Raw genomic sequence first — 23,139 nt, 5'->3', positions numbered from 1 at the left:
TACAGCTGCAGCGATCGGTTAGCTGCTCAGATAGTTGATGTTTAAAGTTGGTGAGGGAGATAAAAATCTCCAACTTCAGCAATTTATGCAATTCGTTCCAGTCAATGGCAGCAGAGAACTGGAAGGAAAGGCGGCCAAATGGGGTGTTGGCTTTGAGATATACCTGCTGGAACGTGTGCTACAGATGGGTGTTGTTATCGTGACCAGTGAACTGAGATAAGGCATAGTTTTTTGCATAGACTTATAGATGACCTGGAGCCAGTGTGTCTGGCGACGAATATGTAGCGAGGGCCAGCCGACTAGAGCATGCAGGTCGCAGTGGTGGGTGGTATAAGGGGATTTGTTAGCAAAACGGATGGTACTGTGATAGACTGCATCCAGTTTGCTGAGTAGAGTGTTGGAAGCTATTTTGTAGATGGTATCGCCGAAGTCGTGGATCGGTAGGATAGTCAGTTTTACTAGGGTAAGTTTGACGGCGTAAGTGACAGAGTCTTTGTTGCAAAATAGAAAGCCAATTCTAGATTTGATTTTGGATTGGGGATGTTTAATATGAGTCTGGAAGGAGAGTTTACAGTCTAGCCAGACACCTAGGTATTTATAGTTGTCCACATATTCTAGGTCGGAACCGTCCAGGGTGGTGATGCTAGTCGGGCGGGCGGGTGCGGGCATCGAACGGTTGAAAAGCATGCATTTAGTTTTACTAGCGTTTAAGAGCAGTTGGAGGCCACGGAAGGAGTGTTGTATGGCATTGAAGCTCATTTGGTGGTTAGTTAGCACAGTGTCCAAGGAATGGCCAGAAGTATACAGAATGGTGTCGTCTGCATAGAGGTGGATCAGGGAATCTCCCGCAGCAAGAGCGACATCATTGATATATACAGAGAAAATAGTTGGTACCCCCATAGAAACTGCCAGAGGTCCGGACAATACACCCTCCGATTTGGCACATTGAACTCTGTCTGCAAAGTAGTTGGTGAACCAGGCGAGGCAGTCATTAATAAAACCAAGGCTATTGAGTCTGGTGATAAGAATATGGTGATTGACAGAGTCGAAAGCCTTGGCCAGGTCGATGAAGATGGCTGCATGGTACTGTCTTTTATCGATGGCGGTTATGATATCATTTAGTACCTTGAGCGTTGCCAAGGTGCACCCGTGACCGGCTCGGAAGCCGGATTGCACAGCGGAGATGGTACGGTGGGATTCGAAATGGTCAGTGATCAGTTTATTAACTTTGCTTTTGAATACTTTAGATAGGCAGGGCAGGATGGATATAGGTCTGTAACAGTTTGGGTCTAGGGTGTCACCCCCTTTGAAGAGTGGGATGACCACGGCAGCTTTCCAATCTTTAGGGATTTCGGACGATACAAAAGAGAGGTTGAGCAGGCTGGTAATAGGGATTGCAACAATGGCAGCGGATAGTTTTAGAAAAAGAGGGTCCAGATTGTCTAGCCCAGCTGATTTGTACTGTTGCTCGGTTTTGCAGCTCTTTCAGAACATCTGCTGTCTGGTTTTGGGTGAAGGAGAAGCTGGGGAGGCTAGGGCGAGTAGCTGCAGGGGAGACGGAGCTGTTGGCCGGGGTTGGAGCAGCCAGGAGGAAGGCATGGCCAGCCATTGAGAAATGCTTATTGAAATGTTCGATTATCATGGATTTATCAGTGGTGACAGTGTTACCTAGCCTCAGTGCAGTGGGCAGCTGGGAGGAGGTGCTCTGGTTCTCAATGGATTTATCAGTGGTGACCGTGTTACCTAGCCTCAGTGCAGTGGGCAGCTGGGAGGAGGTGCTCTGGTTCTCAATGGATTTATCAGTGGTGACCGTGTTACTTAGCCTCAGTGCAGTGGGCAGCTGGGAGGAGGTGCTCTTGCTCTCCATGGATTTATCAGTGGTGACCGTGTTACCTAGCCTCAGTGCAGTTGGCAGCTGGGAGGAGCTGCTCTTGTTCTCCATGGACTTTACAGTGTCCCAAAACGTTTTGGGGTTAGAGCCACAGGATGCGAATTTCTGCTTGAAAAAGCTAGTGTTTGCTTTCCTGACTGACTGCGTGTATTGGTTCATGACTTCACCGAACAGTTGCATATTTTGGGGACTATTCGATGCTATTGCAGTCTACCACAGGATGTTTTTGTGCTGGTCAAGGGCAGTCAGGTCTGGAGTGAACCAAGGGCTATATCTTTTCTTGGTTCTGTATTTTTTGAACGGGGCATGCTTATCTAAGATGGTGAGGAAATTACTTTTAAAGAATGACCAGGCATCCTCGACTGACGGATGAGGTCAATATCCTTCCAGGATACCCGGACCAGGTCGATTAGAAAGGCCTGCTCGCAGAAGTGTTTTAGGGAGCGTTTGACAGTGCTGAGGGGTGGTCGTTTGACCGCGGGCCCATAGCTGACACAGCCAATGAGGCAGTGATCGCTGAGATCCTGATTGAAAATAGCGGAGGTGTATTTGGAGAGCAAGTTGGTCAGTATAGTATCTACGAGGGTGCCCATGTTTACGGATTTAGGGTTGTACCTGGTGGGTTCCTTGATGATTTGTGTGAGATTGAGGGCATCTAGCTTAGATTGTAGGACTGCCGGAGTGTTAAGCATATCCCAGTTTAGGTCACCTAACAGAACCAACTCTGAAGCTAGATGGGGGGTGATCAATTCACAAATGGTGTCCAGGGCACAGCTGGGTGCGGAGGGGGGTCTATAACAAGCGGAAACAGTGAGAGACTTATTTCTGGAGAGGTGTTCATTTTTAAAATTAGAAGTTCAAACAGTTTGGGTATAGACCTGGAAAGTATGACAGAACTTTGCAGGCTATCTCTGCAGTAGATTGCAACTCCTCCTCCTTTGGCTGTTCTATCTTGATGGAAAATGTTGTAGCTGGGGATGGAAATCTCAGAATTGTTGTTGGCCTTCCTAAGCCAGGATTCAGACACGGCAAGGACATCAGGGTTGGCGGAGTGTGCTAAAGCAGTGAGTAAAACAAACTTAGGCAGGAGGCTTCTGATGTTGACATACATGAAACCAAGGTTTTTTTGTCAACAAATGAGGGTGCCTGGGGACATGCAGGGCCTGGGTTTACCTCCACATCACCCGAGGAACAGAGGAGGAGTAGGATGAGGGTACGGTTAAAGGCTATCAAAACTGGTCGCCTAGAGCGTTGGGGAGAATAAAAGGTGCAGATTTCTGGGCAGGGTAGAATAGATTCAGGGAATAATGTGCAGACACGGGTATGGTGGGGTGCGGGTACAGCGGAGGTAAGCCCAGGCACTGAGTGATGATAAGAGAGGTTGTATCTCTGGATAAGCTGGTTATAATGGGAGAGGTCACCGCATGTGTGGGAGGTGGGACAAAAGAGGTATCGGAGGTATGAAGAGTGGAACTAGGGGCTCCATTGTAAACTAAAACAATGATAACTAACCTGAACAACAGTATACAAGGCATATATTGACACATGAGAGAGACATACAGCGAGGCATAAAGTAACCACAGGTGTTGATTTGGAGAGCTAGCTAAGACAGCAACGGGTGAGACAACAACAGCTAATTAGCTAAAACAACAACAGGTAAAATGGGGATGAATGGGCAGAGAGGGTCGGTTAACTACACACAGAGCCTGAGTTAGCGGCTGGGGACAACAGACATAAAAACTTATTTTTTTTTAAATAAATATATTTTTAATAACATGGTCCAATCACACCAAGACAGTCTTGAAGAGGGCACAAAAAAAAACTATTCACCCTCAGGAGACTGAACAGATTTGGCATGGGTCCTCAGATCCGCAAAAGGTTCTACAGCTGCACCATCGAGAGCATCCTGACTGGTTGCATCACTGCCTGGTATGGCAACTGCTCGGCCTCCGACCACAAGGCACAACAGAGTGTGTACGGCCCAGTACATCACTGAGGCCAAGCTTCCTCTCATCCAGGACCTCTACACCAGGCGGGGTCAGAGGAAGGCCCTAAAAATTGTAAAAGACTCCAGCCACCCTAGTCATAGACTGTTCTCTCTGCTACCGCATGGCAAGCGGTACCGGAGCGACAAGCCTTCAAAAAAGCTTCTACCCCAGAGCAATAAGGCTCCTGAACATCTAATCAAATGGCTACCCAGACTATTTGCATTGCCTCCCCTCTTTTACACTGTGCTACTTTCTGTTGTTATCATCTATGCATAGTCACTTTAATAACTCTACCCATATGTACATTACCTCAACTAACTGGTGCCCCCGCACATTGACTATGTACCGGTACCCCCCTGTACATTGTTATTTTACTGCTGCTCTTTAATTACTTGATTTCTTATTCTTATTCTTATTTTTTTAACTGCATTGTTGGTTAGGGGCTCGTAGGTAATAATTTCACTGTGTTTACCTGTCATATTTGAATACACCTGGCAACACATACAGTAGATTTACCTGTTTACCTGTCCCGTACGGACTCGGGAGAGACGACGTTTGAGAGCCGTGTTTCCTCTGAAATACAACCCAACCAAGCCGCTCTGCTTCTTGAAACAATGCCCACTTAACCCGGTAGCCAACCGCACCAATGTGTCAGAGGAAACACCGTACACCTGGCGACCGTGTCAGCATGCACTGCGCCCGGCCACCCACAGGAGTCGCTAGTGAGTGATGGGACAAGGACATCACTTCCGGCCAAAACCTTCCCTAACCCAGACTACACTGGACCAATTGTGCGCCGTCCCATGGGTCTCCCAGGCACGACCGACTGCGACAGAGCCTGTACTCGAACCCTGAATCTCTAGTCGCACAGCTGCACTTAGACCACTGTGCCACTCGAGAGATAGCATGTAAATACACCTGGTAACGCATACAGTACATACACATGGTTACAGACTGAATGTAGAATACACCTGGTAACCTTTTTACCCTTATTTTACCAGGTCATTTGACAGAGAGCATTCTCATTTACAGCAACAACCTTCGGGTAGAGGGGTATGAGGGGTATGAATGAGTCAATTGGAAGCTGGGGATGATAAGGTTGCCATGATTGTATGAGGGCCAGATTGAGAATTTAGCCAGGACACCGGGGATAACACACCTACTTTTACAATAAGCGCCATGGGAAGTTTTGTGACCACAGACAGTGAGGTCACCCGTTTAACGTCCCATCCGAAAGACATCGCCCTACACAGGGTAATGTCCCCAATCACTGCCGGAGGGCATGTTTCTTTAGACCAGAGGAAAGAGTACCTACTACTGGCCCTCCGAGACCACTTCCAGCAGCATCTGGTCTAACCATTCCACATGCTGAGCACTTATTGGCTGCTTATCCTTCACTCTGCGGTCCAACTCATCCCAAACAATTTCAATTGGGTTGAGGTCGGGTAATTGTGGAGGCCAGGTCATCTGATGCAGCACTCCATCACTCTCCTTCTTGGTCAAATAGCCTTTTTATTTATTTTTTATTTTTATTTCACCTTTAATTAACCAGGTAGGCTAGTTGAGAACACCTTTATTTAACCAGGTAGGGTAGTTGAGAACAAGTTCTCATTTGCAACTGCGACCTGGCCAAGATAAAGCATAGCAGTGTGAACAGACAACAACACAGAGTTACACAGGGAGTAAACAATTAACAAGTCAATAACATAGTAGAAAAAAATAATCTATATACATTGTGTGCAAAAGGCATGAGGAGGTAGGCAATAAATAGGCCATAGGAGTGAATAATTACAATTTAGCAGGAACTCCCTCTCCCGGATCCGGGAGAATTGTCATCAACTGACACTAATTAGCATAACGCAACGGACAAAAAATATTACTAGAAAATATTAAAATTCATAAAATCACAAGTGAAATATATTGAAACACAGCTTAGCCCTTTGTTAATCACCCTGTCATCTCAGATTTTGAAATTATGCTTTACAGCCAAAGCAAGACAAGCATTTGTGTAAGTTTATCGATAGCCTAGCATAGCATTTTACCCAGCTAGCAGCAGGCAACCTGGTCACGAAAATCAGAAAAGCAATCAAATTTTAAAAAATATGTTCCATAAAGATTATTTTTGTAGCCGAAATAACTCCGTTAGTTCTTCACGTTTGGCTGGGAATTCGACCGGAAATTTGCAGTCACAACAATGTCGAAAAAGATCCCAATTTGCTCCATAATATCGACAGAAACATGGCAAACGTTGTTTATAATCAATCCTCAAGGTGTTTTTCAAATATCTATTCAATAATATATCAACCGGGACAGCTGTATTTTCAGTAAGACCGGGAGGAAAAATAGCTACCTCTGTCTATTACACAAGAATTACTCTGAGAGCCCTCAGCCGGAGTCTTACGCAATGTAGTCGTTTACGCTCATTCTATGACCATCTGATCATTTATCACTCCAGTATTAATCTGCTAAATTGTAATTATTTGCCTACCTCCTCATGCCTTTTGCTCACAATGTATATAGACTCTTTTAAAAAAAAAAATCCTACTGTGTTATTTATTGACTTGTTTATTGTTTACTCCATGTGTAACTCTGTGTTGTTGTCTGTTCACACTGCTATGCTTTATCTTGGCCAGGTCGCAGTTGTAAATGAGAACTTGTTCTCAACTAGCCTACCTGGTTAAATAAAGGTGAAGTTAAAACATAAAAATAAATTAAATGCATACAAAGCTCTGCATTTGGAAAATCTGTCTATAGCTCTATACTCCTTATTCCCGCTCACAACCAAAGACTCAAACAGGAAGTTCCAGTGACGCGCACAATAAGGAAGTAATCTGAATAAGCGGATACTAAGCTACAGGACTGTTTCGCAAGCACAGACTTTAATATGTACCGGGATTCATCCGAAAACATTGAGGAGTTTACCACATCAGTCACCGGCTTAATTTGTATTTGATTTTATTATGGATCCCCGTAAGATCCCCATTACTCTTCCGGGGGTCCAGCAAAATTAAAGTAGTTTTTCCAAAACATTACAGTACATTCACAGATTTCATAACACACTGTGTGTCCTCAGGCTCCTACTCCACCACTACCACATATCTACACAACATAATCTCTGTGTACATGTGCATATGTTATCGTGTGTGTGTATACATGTGTCTGTGCCTACGTTTGTGTTTCTTCACAGTCCCTGCTGTTCAGAAGGTATTTGTATCTGTTTTTTAAAATCGGATTCTACTGCTGCATCAGTTACTTGATGTGGAATAGAGTTCCATGTAGTCATGGCTCTATGTAGTACTGTGGAATAGAGTTCCATGTAGTCATGGCTCTATGTTGTACTGTGGAATAGAGTTCCATGTAGTCATGGCTCTATGTAGTACTGTGGAATAGAGTTACATGTAGTCATGGCTCTATGTAGTACTGTGGAATAGAGTTCCATGTAGTCATGGCTCTAGGTAGTACTGTGCACCTCCCATAGTCTGTTCTGGACTTGTGGACTGTGAAGAGACCTCTGGTGACATGTCTTGTGGAGTATGCATGGGTGTCCAAGCTGTACACCAGCAGCTCAAACAGACAGCTTGATGCATTCAACATGTCAATACCTCTCATGAATACAAGTAGTGATGAAGTCAATCTCTCCTCCACTTTGAGCCAGGAGAGATTGACATGCATATTCTTAATATTAGCTCTCTGTGTACATCCAAGGGCCAGCCTAGCTGCCCTGTTCTGAGCAAATTGCAGTTTTCCTAAGTCCCTCTTTGAGGCACCTGACCACACGACTGAACAGTAGTTCAGGTGAGACAAAACTAGGGCCTGTAGGACCTGCCGTGTTGATTGTGCTGTTAAGAAGGTAGAGCAACGCTTTATTATGGACAGACTTCTCCCCATTTTAGCTACTGTTGTATCAATATGTTTTAACCATGACAGTTTAAAATCCAGGGTTCATCCAGGGTTACTTCAAACATGTTACCTGTTGAAATTGCTGTACAATATGATCTTGTTGCCATTTGATGCACATTCAGATGTCATAAATCAGCACTGCAGAGCTCTCCCTGTACTATGCCGTGCCTTGACTGTAACACACTGCTTCTGTTAGATACCACTAACCAATCGATCTCTCTCATTGCACAGCTTTCCCATAGCATAGAAGTATATATGCATGGATGAAAGGGGGAGCGGGGGGGCAGACAGGCACGCAGACAGACAGATATGGTTACCTGGTTACGGAAGTCATCGATAGACAGACAGTTGGTAGTGTTGTCCCTCAGAGTCACGTTGTCAAACTCTGCTAGATTCATGTCTGCATGTCTGGAACACAGACAGACAGTATAAAAAGAGAGGAAGACAGACAGTATAAAAAGAGAGGAAGACAGACAGACAGTATAAAAAGAGAGGAAGACAGACAGACAGTATAAAAAGAGAGGAAAACAGACAGACAGTATAAAAAGAGAGGAAGACAGACAGACAGTATGAGAAGAGAAGAAAACTCTGCACTACATGAAAGAAAACACTTTTCTACAGAGTTCAGGTACGCCTCTGCACTACATGAAAGAAAACACTTTTCTACAGAGTTCAGGTACGCCTCTGCATGAAAGAAAAGAACGTTGGAGGAGTTTTCAACAACAATGACAGGAATCCCGTACTAGGGCAGAACCAGGAAGCCTTCCAGTACTACAGTAATACAGAGTAGTTTTATGTTTGCTTTGATGGCAACCTACAAAACATGTGTTATCTAAGATGTGTTTGTCGTAAAGCCTTGCTGTTTATGAAGCAGATACTAATCTGATACTTTTCTGTTGATGTTCAGTCAGTTCTCAGGAGAAGAGATTCCACAGAACACCAACAGAGTCCTCCACATTGGTACAACATTTTAGAGGCACTCGGCGATGCGGTACGGAGCTTGATTTAGCCTCAGCATGACTCCGGGGCCTTCGCAATTGTGTCACACAATACACATGTAGCCACGGAACCTACGCTCCGGGATAAAGCATAAATTGGCTTTAATGCTGCAGAGAATACCACAGAACACCCTAACCCTCCCTGCTGCAGACAATAAGATAACAGTTATTGGGTCAGGACTGTTCTGACATTCCCAGTAATTGGGTCAGGACTGTTATGTTCTGTTAGTACCAGCTATTGGGTCAGGATTGTTATGTTCTGTCAGTACCAGCTATTGGGTCAGGACTGTTATATTCTGTCATTACCAGCTATTGGTTCAGAACTGTTATGTTCTGTCAATACCAGCTATTGGGTCAGGACTGTTCTCACAGTACCAGCATTTGGGTCAGAACTGTATGTTCTGTCAGTACCAGCTATTGGTTAGGACTGTTCTGACAGTACCAGCTATTGGGTCAGGACTGTTCTGACAGTACAAGGTATTGGGTCAGGACTGTTCTGAAAGTACCAGCTACTAGTTCAGGACTGTTCTGACAGTACCAGCTACTGGGTCAGGATTGTTCTGACAGTACCAGCTATTGCGTCAGAACTTTTACGTTCTGTCAATATCAGTTATTGGGTCAGGACTGTTCTGTCAGTACCAGCTGAAAAACATCCTGCTAGTAGCTATGTTAAACACATCACATCACTTTTCAATTGATTTCACCTCTAAGATTACAGTTAAGCTTGTCACTAACTGGCTGGGAAATACAGTGCCTTGCGAAAGTATTCGGCCACCTTGAACTTTGCGACCTTTTGCCACATTTCAGGCTTCAAACATAAAGATATAAAACTGTATTTTTTTGTGAAGAATCAACAACAAGTGGGACACAATCATGAAGTGGAACGACATTTATTGGATATTTCAAACTTTTTTAACAAATCAAAAATGGAAAAATTGGGCGTCCTAACCATCTCACCACGCGCTCTCACCACTGGTGTCCCCCAGGGCTCTGTTCTAGGCCCCCTCTCCTATTCTCGCTATACACCAAGTCACTTGGCTCTGTCATAACCTCACATGGTCTCTCCTATCATTGCTATGCAGACGACACACATTTAATCTTCTCCTTTCCCCCTTCTGATGACCAGGTGGCGAATCGCATCTCTGCATGTCTGGCAGACATATCAGTGTGGATGACGGATCACCACCTCAAGCTGAACCTCGGCAAGACGGAGCTGCTCTTCCTCCCGGGGAAGGACTGCCCGTTCCATGATCTCGCCATCACGGCTGACAACTCCATTGTGTCCTCCTCCCAGAGCGCTAAGAACCTTGGCGTGATCCTGGACAACACCCTGTCGTTCTCAACTAACATCAAGGCGGTGGCCCGTTCCTGTAGGTTCATGCTCTACAACATCCGCAGAGTTCGACCCTGCCTCACACAGGAAGCGGCGCAGGTCCTAATCCAGGCACTTGTCATCTCCCGTCTGGATTACTGCAACTCGCTGTTGGCTGGGCTCCCTGCCTGTGCCATTAAACCCCTACAACTCATCCAGAACGCCACCGCAGCCCGTCTGGTGTTCAACCTTCCCAAGTTCTCTCACGTCACCCCCTAGCTCCTCCGCTCTCTCCACTGGCTTCCAGTTGAAGCTCGCATCCGCTACAAGACCATGGTGCTTGCCTATGGAGCTGTGAGGGTCCTCCTGGTAACGGCTGTAGTCAGAACACTGGCACCTCAGTACCTCCAGGCTCTGATCAGGCCCTACACCCAAACAAGGGCACTGCGTTCATCCACCTCTGGCCTGCTCGCCTCCCTACCACTGAGGAAGTACAGTTCCCGCTCAGCCCAGTCAAAACTGTTCGCTGCTCTGGCCCCCCAATGGTGGAACAAACTCCCTCACGACGCCAGGACAGCGGAGTCAATCACCACCTTCCGGAGACACCTGAAACCCCACATCTTTAAGGAATACCTAAGATAGGATAAGTAATCCTTCTCACCCCCCCCCCCCTTTAAGATTTAAATGCACTATTGTAAAGTGACTGTTCTACTGGATGTCATAAGGTGAATGCACCAATTTGTAAGTCGCTCTGGATAAGAGCGTCTGCTAAATGACTTAAATGTAAATGTAAATGTAACACTGTTTCCTACTGGTAGTTTAAATACAATGTTAGCTGTAGGCCAGAACACTGGTCCTCCTGGTAGTTTAACTACAATGTTAGCTGCAGGCCAGAACACTGTTCCTCCTGGTAATTTACCTACAATGTTAGCTGTAGTCCAGGACACTGGTCCTCCTGGTAGTTTAACTACAATGTTAGCTGTAGTCCAGAACACTGGTCCTCCTGGTAGTTTAACTACAATGTTAGCTGTAGTCCAAAACACTGGTCCTCCTGGTAGTTTAACTACAATGTTAGATGTAGTCCAGAAAACTGGTCTTGCTGGTAGTTTAACTACAATGTTAGCTGTAGTCCAGAACACTGTTCCTCCTGGTAGTTTATCTACAATGTTAGCTGCAGTCCAGAACACTGTTCCTACTGGTAGTTTAACTACAATGTTAGCTGTAGTCCAGAACACTGTTCCTACTTGTAGTTTATCTACAATGTTAGCTGTAGTCCAGAACACTGTTCCTACTGGTAGTTTAACTACAATGTTAGCTGTAGTCCAGAACACTGGTCCTCCTGGTAGTTTACCTACAATGTTATCTGGAGGCCAGAACACTGGTAGTTTAACTACAATGTTAGCTGTAGTCCAGAACACTGGTCCTCCTGGTAGTTTAACTACAATGTTAGCTGTAGTCCAGAACACTGTTCCTACTTGTAGTTTATCTACAATGTTAGCTGTAGTCCAGAACACTGTTCCTACTGGTAGTTTAACTACAATGTTAGCTGTAGTCCAGAACACTGGTAGTTTAACTACAATGTTAGCTGTAGTCCAGAACACTGGTACTTTAACTACAATGTTAGCTGTAGTCCAGGTCACTGGTCCTCCTGGTAGTGTATCTACAATGTTAGCTGTAGGCCAGAACACTGTTCCTCCTGGTAGTTTACCTACAATGTTAGCTGTAGTCCAGAACACTGGTCCTCCTGGTAGTTTAACTACAATGTTAGCTGTAGTCCAGGACACTGGTCCTCCTGGTAGTTTATCCACAATGTTATCTGGAGGCCAGAACACTGATCTTCCTGGTAGTGTATCCACAATGTTAGCTGTAGTCCAGAACACTGGTAGTTTAACTGCAATGTTAGCTGTAGTCCAGAGCACTGGTAGTTGAACTACTATGTTATCTGGAGGCCAGAACACTGGTAGTTTAACTACAATGTTAGCTGTAGTCCAGAACACTGGTCCTCCTGGTAGTTTAACTACAATGTTAGCTGTAGTCCAAAACACTGGTCCTCCTGGTAGTTTAACTACAATGTTAGCTGTAGTCCAGAACACTGGTAGTTTAACTACAATGTTAGCTGTAGTCCAGGTCACTGGTCCTACTGGTAGTGTATCTACAATGTTAGCTGTAGTCCAGAACACTGTTCCTACTTGTAGTTTATCTACAATGTTAGCTGTAGTCCAGAACACTGTTCCTACTGGTAGTTTAACTACAATGTTAGCTGTAGTCCAGAACACTGGTCCTCCTAGTAGTTTACCTACAATGTTATCTGGAGGCCAGAACACTGGTAGTTTAACTACAATGTTAGCTGTAGTCCAGCACACTGGTAGTTTAACTACAATGTTAGCTGTAGTCCAGGTCACTGGTCCTCCTGGTAGTGTATCTACAATGTTAGCTGTAGTCCAGAACACTGTTCCTACTTGTAGTTTATCTACAATGTTAGCTGTAGTCCAGAACACTGTTCCTACTGGTAGTTTAACTACAATGTTAGCTGTAGTCCAGAACACTGGTAGTTTAACTACAATGTTAGCTGTAGTCCAGAACACTGGTACTTTAACTACAATGTTAGCTGTAGTCCAGGTCACTGGTCCTCCTGGTAGTGTATCTACAATGTTAGCTGTAGGCTAGAACACTGTTCCTCCTGGTAGTTTACCTACAATGTTAGCTGTAGTCCAGAACACTGGTCCTCCTCGTAGTTTAACTACAATGTTAGCTGTAGTCCAGGACACTGGTCCTCCTGGTAGTTTATCCACAATGTTATCTGGAGGCCAGAACACTGATCTTCCTGGTAGTGTATCCACAATGTTAGCTGTAGTCCAGAACACTGGTAGTTTAACTACAATGTTAGCTGTAGTCCAGAACACTGGTAGTTGAACTACAATGTTATCTGGAGGCCAGAACACTGGTAGTTTAACTACAATGTTAGCTGTAGTCCAGAACACTGGTCCTCCTGGTAGTTTAACTACAATGTTAGCTGTAGTCCAAAACACTGGTCCTCCTGGTAGTTTAACTACAATGTTAGCTGTAGTCCAGAACACTGGTAGTTTAACTACAATGTTAGCTGTAGTCCAGGTCACTGGTCCTACTGGTAGTGTATCTACAATGTTAGCTGTAGTCCAGAACACTGTTCCTACTTGTAGTTTATCTACAATGTTAGCTGTAGTCCAGAACACTGTTCCTACTGGTAGTTTAACTACAATGTTAGCTGTAGTCCAGAACACTGGTCCTCCTGGTAGTTTACCTACAATGTCATCTGGAGGCCAGAACACTGGTAGTTTAACTACAATGTTAGCTGTAGTCCAGAACACTGGTCCTCCTGGTAGTTTAACTACAATGTTAGCTGTAGTCCAGAACACTGTTCCTACTTGTAGTTTATCTACAATGTTAGCTGTAGTCCAGAACACTGTTCCTACTGGTAGTTTAACTACAATGTTAGCTGTAGTCCAGAACACTGGTAGTTTAACTACAATGTTAGCTGTAGTCCAGCACACTGGTAGTTTAACTACAATGTTAGCTGTAGTCCAGGTCACTGGTCCTCCTGGTAGTGTATCTACAATGTTAGCTGTAGGCCAGAACACTGTTCCTCCTGGTAGTTTACCTACAATGTTAGCTGTAGTCCAGGACACTGGTCCTCCTGGTAGTTTATCCACAATGTTATCTGGAGGCCAGAACACTGATCTTCCTGGTAGTGTATCCACAATGTTAGCTGTAGTCCAGAACACTGTTCCTACTGCTAGTTTTACTACAATATTAGCTGTAGTCCAGAACACTGGTTCTCCTGGTAGTTTAACTACAATGTTAGCTGTAGTCCAGAACACTGGTCCTCCTGGTAGTTTAACTACAATGTTAGCTGTAGTCCAGAACACTGGTCCTCCTGGTAGTTTAACTACAATGTTAGCTGTGGTCCAGAACACTGGTCCTCCTGGTAGTTTAACTACAATATTAGCTGTAGTCCAGAACACTGGTTCTCCTGGTAGTTTACCTACAATGTTAGCTGTAGTCCAGGATACTGGTCCTCCTGGTAGTTTATCCACAATGTTATCTGGAGGCCAGAACACTGATCTTCCTGGTAGTGTATCCACAATGTTAGCTGTAGTCCAGAACACTGTTCCTACTGCTAGTTTTACTACAATATTAGCTGTAGTCCAGAACACTGGTTCTCCTGGTAGTTTAACTACAATGTTAGCTGTAGTCCAGAACACTGGTCCTCCTGGTAGTTTAACTACAATGTTAGCTGTAGTCCAGAACACTGGTTCTCCTGGTAGTTTAACTACAATGTTAGCTGTAGTCCAGAACACTGGTCCTCCTGGTAGTTTAACTACAATGTTAGCTGTAGTCCAAAACACTGGTAGTTTAACTACAATGTTAGCTGTAGTCCATAACACTGGTCCTCCTGGTAGTTTAACTACAATGTTAGCTGTAGTCCAGAACACTGGTAGTTTAACTACAATGTTAGCTGTAGTCCAGAACACTGGTCTTCCTGGTAGTTTACCTACAATGTTATCTGGAGGCCAGAACACTGGTAGTTTAACTACAATGTTAGCTGTAATCCAGAACACTGGTCCTCCTGGTAGTGTATCTACAATGTTAGCTGTAGGCCAGAACACTGTTCCTACTGGTAGTTTTACTACAATATTAGCTGTAGTCCAGAACACTGGTCCTCCTGGTAGTTTAACTACAATGTTAGCTGTAGTCCAGAACACTGGTCCTCCTGGTAGTTTAACTACAATGTTAGCTGTAGTCCAGAACACTGGTAGTTTAACTACAATGTTAGCTGTAGTCCAGAACACTGGTAGTTTAACTACAATGTTAGCTATAGTCCAGAACACTGGTAGTTGAACTACAATGTTATCTGGAGGCCAGAACACTGGTAGTTTAACTACAATGTTAGCTGTAGTCCAGAACACTGGTCCTCCTGGTAGTTTAACTACAATGTTAGCTGTAGTCCAAAACACTGGTCCTCCTGGTAGTTTAACTACAATGTTAGCTGTAGTCCAGAACACTGGTAGTTTAACTACAATGTTAGCTGTAGTCCAGGTCACTGGTCCTACTGGTAGTGTATCTACAATGTTAGCTGTAGTCCAGAACACTGTTCCTACTGGTAGTTTAACTACAATGTTAGCTGTAGTCCAGAACACTGTTCCTACTTGTAGTTTATCTACAATGTTAGCTGTAGTCCAGAACACTGTTCCTACTGGTAGTTTAACTACAATGTTAGCTGTAGTCCAGAACACTGGTCCTCCTGGTAGTTTACCTACAATGTTATCTGGAGGCCAGAACACTGGTAGTTTACCTACAATGTTAGCTGTAGTCCAGAACACTGTTCCTACTTGTAGTTTATCTACAATGTTAGCTGTAGTCCAGAACACTGGTCCTCCTGGTAGTTTAACTACAATGTTAGCTGTAGTCCAGAACACTGGTCCTCCTGGTAGTTTAACTTCAATGTTAATGTTATTTATTTTCTGCTCTGGTACCCTGGAATGTTCCTCTACAGGGAGTAGCTCCAACTCCTGGTAAAGAGAATGTCTTGGTTCCATCAATACCTTTTGGGCTTTTTCTATCATAAATTACCTCCAGACCTGATTGCTTGACCACTAGCACCTTCATAAATGACCTCCAGACCTGACTGCTTGACCCCTAGCACCTTCATAAATGACCTCCAGACCTGACTGCTTGACCCCTAGCACCTTCATAAATGACCACCAGCCCTGACTGCTTGAGCCCTAGCGCCTTCATAAATGACCTCCAGACCTGACTGCTTGACCCCTAGCACCTTACTAGCAAAGCTAACAATCTTTCGTAACATTCTTAAAGCGCCAATCATTAGTTGAAACGATAACAAAGCCGTCTCCCCAACACTGTTTCAGTAAAAAGCAGGGGGATGGGCCTGGAGAAATGGAACCACTATCAAATTCAAAGACACAGGTATGGATGCAAGGACTGACCATGATATCAACAGTATAGGTTTAACAATATCTTGAGGCAATATAGATGTGTTTACATTTGCTTTTGTTTATAAACATTGGAGTAAAACAAGCTAATATTTTGGGTTCTGATGAGGTACGATTGTAGAACTAAGCTCATGAGGCACTTATAAGTTATATTCTTCAAGAATCAAAGGGAATATACAGTATCATTAATTTTTATGTCCATGGATGCAGAAACTGCTGATTGCCACTCTAAGGTCTGAGTTCAGCTCCAGCTCTCTGATAACAGAGTTTTGCTCTCTGCTGCAAAACCACCAATCAGATATCAGCAGGGTTCTGCTCTCTAGTGTATGGACGTGTGCTGATGAAAGACCAGGCCAATTCCAAATGCCTAGCATTTGGCAGACCGTACCCAATACACATCTTCTCTCCCTGTGTATTTTCCCCTTTGTGAATAACTTATCTCAATTTCAAGGAGAACATGTCATGCTTTGTATCATTATGTAGGGAACATTATGGCCTGAACAATGACCTACCTTTCCCGGTTGTACAAGAGATTTATATTTTCAAAACAATAATGAAGATGGTTCTTCTCCCTCCTCAAGAGAGGTCCAGTTTGAGAGGGCCAGCAGGATAAGGGAGGATGAGAGAGAGAAAGAGAGAGGTTCAGCAAAATAAGGGAGGATAAGAGAGGCTGAGAGAGAGAGAAAGAGGTTCAGCAGAATAAGGGAGGATAAGACAGACGGACAGACGGACGCATAACAAAGATGTGTTCAGATGATAATATCGGATTGATGGTTTTACAGCAGAGAGCATAACCCTGTTGATATCTAATTGGTGGTTTTACAGCAGAGAGCATAACCCTGTTGATATCTAATTGGTGGTTTTACAGCAGAGAGCATAACCCTGTTGATATCTAATTGGTGGTTTTACAGCAGAGAGCATAACCCTGTTGATATCTAATTGGTGGTTTTACAGCAGAGAGCATAACCCTGTTTATATCTAATTGGTGGTTTTACAGCAGAGAGCATAACCCTGTTGATATCTAATTGGTGGTTTTACAGCAGAGAGCATAACCCTGTTGATATCTAATTGGTGGTTATACAGCAGAGAGCATAACCCTGTTGATATCTGATTGGTGGTTTTACAGCAGAGAGCATAACCCTGTTGATATCTAATTGGTGGTTTTACAGCAGTGAGCATAACCCTGTTGATATCTAATTGGTGGTTATACAGCAGTGAGCATAACCCTGTTGATATCTAATTGGTGGTTTTACAGCAGAGAGCATAACCCTGTTGATATCTAATTGGTGGTTTTACAGCAGAGAGCATAAACCTGTTGATATCTAATTGGTGGTTATACAGCAGTGAGCATAAACCTGTTGATATCTAATTGGTGGTTATACAGCAGTGAGCATAACCCTGTTGATATCTAATTGGTGGTTATACAGCAGAGAGCATAACCCTGTTGATATCTGATTGGTGGTTTTACAGCAGAGAGCATAACCCTGTTGATATCTAATTGGTGGTTATACAGCAGTGAGCATAACCCTGTTGATATCTAATTGGTGGTTTTACAGCAGAGAGCATAACCCTGTTGATATCTAATTGGTGGTTATAAAGCAGTGAGCATAACCCTGTTTATATCTAATTGGTGGTTATACAGCTGAGAGCATAACCCTGTTGATATCTAATTGGTGGTTTTACAGCAGAGAGCATAACCCTGTTGATATCTAATTGGTGGTTATACAGCAGTGAGCATAACCCTGTTGATATCTAATTGGTGGTTATACAGCAGAGAGCATAACCCTGTTGATATCTGATTGGTGGTTTTACAGCAGAGAGCATAACCCTGTTGATATCTGATTGGTGGTTTTACAGCAGAGAGCATAACCCTGTTGATATCTAATTGGTGGTTATACAGCAGAGAGCATAACCCTGTTGATATCTAATTGGTGGTTTTACAGCAGAGAGCATAACCCTGTTGATATCTAATTGGTGGTTTTACAGCAGAGAGCATAACCCTGTTGATATCTAATTGGTGGTTATACAGCAGAGAGCATAACCCTGTTGATATCTAATTGGTGGTTTTACAGCAGAGAGCATAACCCTGTTGATATCTAATTGGTGGTTATACAGCAGAGAGCATAACCCTGTTGATATCTGATTGGTGGTTTTACAGCAGAGAGCATGACCCTGTTGATATCTAATTGGTGGTTTTACAGCAGAGAGCATAACCCTGTTGATATCTAATTGGTGGTTTTACAGCAGAGAGCATAACCCTGTTGATATCTAATTGGTGGTTTTACAGCAGAGAGCATAACCCTGTTGATATCTAATTGGTGGTTTTACAGCAGAGAGCATAACCCTGTTGATATCTGATTGGTGGTTTTACAGCAGAGAGCATAACCCTGTTGATATCTAATTGGTGGTTTTACAGCAGTGAGCATAACCCTGTTGATATCTAATTGGTGGTTATGCAGCAGTGAGCATAACCCTGTTGATATCTAATTGGTGGTTTTACAGCAGAGAGCATAACCCTGTTGATATCTAATTGGTGGTTTTACAGCAGAGAGCATAACCCTGTTGATATCTAATTGGTGGTTATACAGCAGTGAGCATAACCCTGTTGATATCTAATTGGTGGTTATACAGCAGAGAGCATAACCCTGTTGATATCTGATTGGTGGTTTTACAGCAGAGAGCATAACCCTGTTGATATCTGATTGGTGGTTATACAGCAGTGAGCATAACCCTGTTGATATCTAATTGGTGGTTTTACAGCAGAGAGCATAACCCTGTTGATATCTAATTGGTGGTTATACAGCAGTGAGCATAACCCTGTTGATATCTAATTGGTGGTTTTACAGCAGAGAGCATAACCCTGTTGATATCTAATTGGTGGTTTTACAACAGAGAGCATAACCCTGTTGATATCTAATTGGTGGTTATACAGCAGAGAGCATAACCCTGTTGATATCTGATTGGTGGTTTTACAGCAGAGACCATAACCCTGTTGATATCTGATTGGTGGTTATACAGCAGTGAGCATAACCCTGTTGATATCTAATTGGTGGTTTTACAGCAGAGAGCATAACCCTGTTGATATCTAATTGGTGGTTTTACAGCAGAGAGCATAACCCTGTTGATATCTAATTGGTGGTTTTACAGCAGAGAGCATAACCCTGTTGATATCTAATTGGTTGTTTTACAGCAGAGAGCATAACCCTGTTGATATCGAATTGGTGGTTATACAGCAGAGAGCATAACCCTGTTGATATCTGATTGGTGGTTTTACAGCAGTGAGCATAACCCTGTTGATATCTAATTGGTGGTTATACAGCAGAGAGCATAACCCTGTTGATATCTAATTGGTGGTTTTACAGCAGAGAGCATAACCCTGTTGATATCTAATTGGTGGTTATACAGCAGTGAGCATAACCCTGTTGATATCTAATTGGTGGTTTTACAGCAGAGAGCATAACCCTGTTGATATCTAATTGGTGGTTTTACAACAGAGAGCATAACCCTGTTGATATCTAATTGGTGGTTATACAGCAGAGAGCATAACCCTGTTGATATCTGATTGGTGGTTTTACAGCAGAGACCATAACCCTGTTGATAACTGTCACGTTCTGACCTTTATTTTCTGTGTTTTGTATTTAGTTAGTATGGTCAGGGCGTGAGTTGGGTGGGCAGTCTATGTTTGTTTTTCTATGTTTTGGTTATTTCTATGTTTCGGCCTAGTATGGTTCTCAATCAGAGGCAGGTGTCATTAGTTGTCTCTGATTGAGAATCATACTTAGGTAGCCTGGGTTTCACTGTGTGTTGGTGGGTGATTGTTCCTACTCTGTGTGTGTACCAGATAGGACTGTTTTTGAGTTTTCACATTTCTTGTTTTTGTTAGTTTGTTCATGTGTACCTTAAAGCATTAAAAAGTACCATGGACAATTACCACGCCGCGTATTGGTCCTCTGATCCGTTTCGCCTCTCCTCTTCGGAAGAAGAGGAGGAAATTCATTAAAATCACCCACCAAAATCGGACCAAGCGGCGTGGTAAAGGACAGCGACGACAGCAGCAGCAGCATCAACAACAGAGGCCACCATCACAGGACTCCTGGACATGGGAGGAGATACTGAACGGAGAGGGACCCTGGGCACGGGCTGGGGAAAATCGCAGCCCCAAAGCAGAGCTGGAGGCAGCGATATCTGAGCGGTGGTTTTATGAGGAGCCAGCACGGCAGTGATATCTAGGTACAGAGAGGCAGCCCCATAATTTTTTTTTTTACAGGGGCACACGAGGTGTGGTACTAAGCCAGGTAGCAGACCTGAGCTCACTTCGTGCTTATGATAAGCAGCGCATTACTGGTCAGGCACCGTTTATGCAGCGCACGGTGTATTTAGTGCGTGTCCATACCCGGTGCGCTATATCCCCCCGCATAACCCTGTGCCATGCGAGTGGGGCATTGAGCCAGAGCGTATGGTGCCTGCTCACCCGTTGATAGTCTTGGTGGTTATCCTGCGCCGGCTCTGCGTGCTGTGTCTCCGGGCGCTGGGAGGGTGCAGTCGTCCTCTGCCTGATATCCGCTCGTACCGGGCAACTGTGGGAGTGGAGCCTTGCGTGTAGTAAGCACTAGATCTCCGTGCTTACCCACAGCCCGGTTCAACCTGTGCCTGCACTCTGGAGGTCCGGGCTTAGTTGTCCAGCCTGGGAAGTGGTGCCAAGGTTGCGCACCAGAGCTCCAGTGCTCCCCACAGCCCGGTCTTTCAGGCTCCTCCTAACACCAAGCCTCCTGAAAGTCTCCCCAGCCTGGTGGTTCCTGTGGCAGCCCCACGCACCAGGCTGTCTCTCAGTCTCCTCCCTGCAGGTGCTCCCGCCTGTCCGGTGCCGCTGCCGGAGCGTCCCGCCTGTCCTGCGCCGTTGCCGGAGCGTAACCGCCTGCCCTAATTGGTGCCGCTGCAGCGGTTTTACAGCAGAGAGCATAACCCTGTTGATAACCCTGTTGATATCTGGCGCCGCTGCCGGAGCCTCCCGTTGTCCGGCGCCGCTGCCTCCCGCCTGATCCGGCGCCGCTGCCGGAGCCTCCCGCCTGTCCGGCGCCGCTGCCGGAGTGTCCCGCCTGTCCGGCGCCACTGCCTCCTGTGGCAGCTCCACGGTGTTCTCTGTCTCCTCTCTGCAGGTGCTCCCGCCTGTCGGCGCCCTGTTGATATCGGAGAAGCGTCCCGCCCGTCATGCCCCTGTTGATATCAGGTGCCGCTGCCGGAGCATCCCGCCTGTCCGGCGCCGCTGCAAAGAGCGCCCCGCCTGTCCGGTGGTTATACCTGTCCGGCGCCGCTGCCGGAGCCTCCCGCCTGTCCCGTGCCGCTGCCGGAGCATCCCTGCCTGATATCGGCGCCGCTGCCGGAGCCCCTCAGCCCAGAGGCACCAGAGCCCCTCAGCCCAGAGGCGCCAGAGCCCCTCAGCCCAGAGGCGCCAGAGCCCCTCAGCCCAGGGCGCCAGAGCCCCTGCCCTCTGATATCTGAGCTTCTGCCCCTCTGTCCCGAGCTGCCCCTCTGTCCAGTGGGGTCATTGAGAGGGGTTGCCATGGTGAGAAAGCCACGGAGGCGGACAATAACAGCGGACTAAGACAATGGTGAAGTGGGGTGCGTCCCGCGCCAGAACCGCCATCTGCACAGACGCCCACCCAGACCCTCCCCTGATATCAAGGTTTTGCGGCCGGAGTCCGCACCTTTGGGGGTACTGTCACGTTCTGACCTTTATTTTCTGTGTTTTGTATTTATTAGTATGGTCAGGGCGTGAGTTGGGTGGGCAGTCTATGTTTGTTTTTCTATGTTTTGGTTATTTCTATGTTTCGGCCTAGTATGGTTCTCAATCAGAGGCAGGTGTCATTAGTTGTCTCTGATTGAGAATCATACCCTGGGTTTCACTGTGTGTTGGTGGGTGATTGTTCCTGTCTCTGTGTGTGCACCAGATAGGACTGTTTTTGAGTTTTCACATTTCTTGTTTTTGTTAGTTTGTTCATGTGTACCTTAAAGCATTAAAAAGTACCATGGACAATTACCACGCCGCGTATTGGTCCTCTGATCCGTTTCGCCTCTCCTCTTCGGAAGAAGAGGAGGAAATTCATTAAAATAACCCTGTTGATATCTGATTGGTGGTTTTACAGCAGAGAGCATAACCCTGTTGATATCTATTTGGTGGTTTTACAGCAGAGAGCATAACCCTGTTGATATCTAATTGGTGGTTTTACAGCAGAGAGCATAACCCTGTTGATATCTAATTTGTGGTTTTACAGCAGAGAGCAAAACCCTGTTGATATCTGAGTGGTGGTTTTACAGCAGAGAGCATAACCCTGTTGATATCTGATTGGTGGTTTTACAGCAGAGACCATAACCCTGTTGATATCTAATTGGTGGTTATACAGCAGAGAGCATAACCCTGTTGATATCTAATTGGTGGTTTTACAGCAGAGAGCATAACCCTGTTGATATCTAATTGGTGGTTATACAGCAGTGAGCATAACCCTGTTGATATCTAATTGGTGGTTATACAGCAGAGAGCATAACCCTGTTGATATCTAATTGGTGGTTTTACAGCAGAGAGCATAACCCTGTTGATATCTAATTGGTGGTTATACAGCAGAGAGCATAACCCTGTTGATATCTAATTGGTGGTTATACAGCAGAGAGCATAACCCTGTTGATATCTAATTGGTGGTTATACAGCAGAGAGCATAACCCTGTTTATACAGATAACCCTCTAATTGGTGGTTATACAGCAGAGAGCATAACCCTGTTGATATCTAATTGGTGGTTATACAGCAGAGAGCATAACCCTGTTGATATCTAATTGGTGGTTATACAGCAGAGAGCATAACCCTGTTTATATCTAATTGGTGGTTATACAGCAGAGAGCATAACCCTGTTGATATCTAATTGGTGGTTATACAGCAGAGAGCATAACCCTGTTGATATCTAATTGGTGGTTATAAATGTAAATGTATACAGCAGAGAGCATAACCCTGTTGATATCTAATTGGTGGTTATACAGCAGAGAGCATAACCCTGTTGATATCTAATTGGT

General features: G+C 44.8%; 1 protein-coding gene across 1 annotated transcript in view; it reads right to left on the bottom strand.

The window, feature by feature from the left end:
• LOC118382620 (cysteinyl leukotriene receptor 1-like) overlaps positions 1–23,139 on the bottom strand; it is a 32,704-nt gene that overhangs the window by 5,595 nt on the left and 3,970 nt on the right. The window contains exon 3 of the mRNA XM_052517662.1: positions 8,097–8,187. Coding sequence (XP_052373622.1) covers positions 8,097–8,177 — 81 coding nt within the window. The 5' untranslated portion in view covers positions 8,178–8,187. The remainder of the gene's footprint in view (positions 1–8,096; positions 8,188–23,139) is intronic.

Source organism: Oncorhynchus keta, unplaced genomic scaffold (genome assembly GCF_023373465.1).
Source record: "Oncorhynchus keta strain PuntledgeMale-10-30-2019 unplaced genomic scaffold, Oket_V2 Un_scaffold_9322_pilon_pilon, whole genome shotgun sequence".
NCBI lineage: Eukaryota > Metazoa > Chordata > Actinopteri > Salmoniformes > Salmonidae > Oncorhynchus > Oncorhynchus keta.
This window is presented reverse-complemented; position numbering and strand designations above follow the sequence as displayed.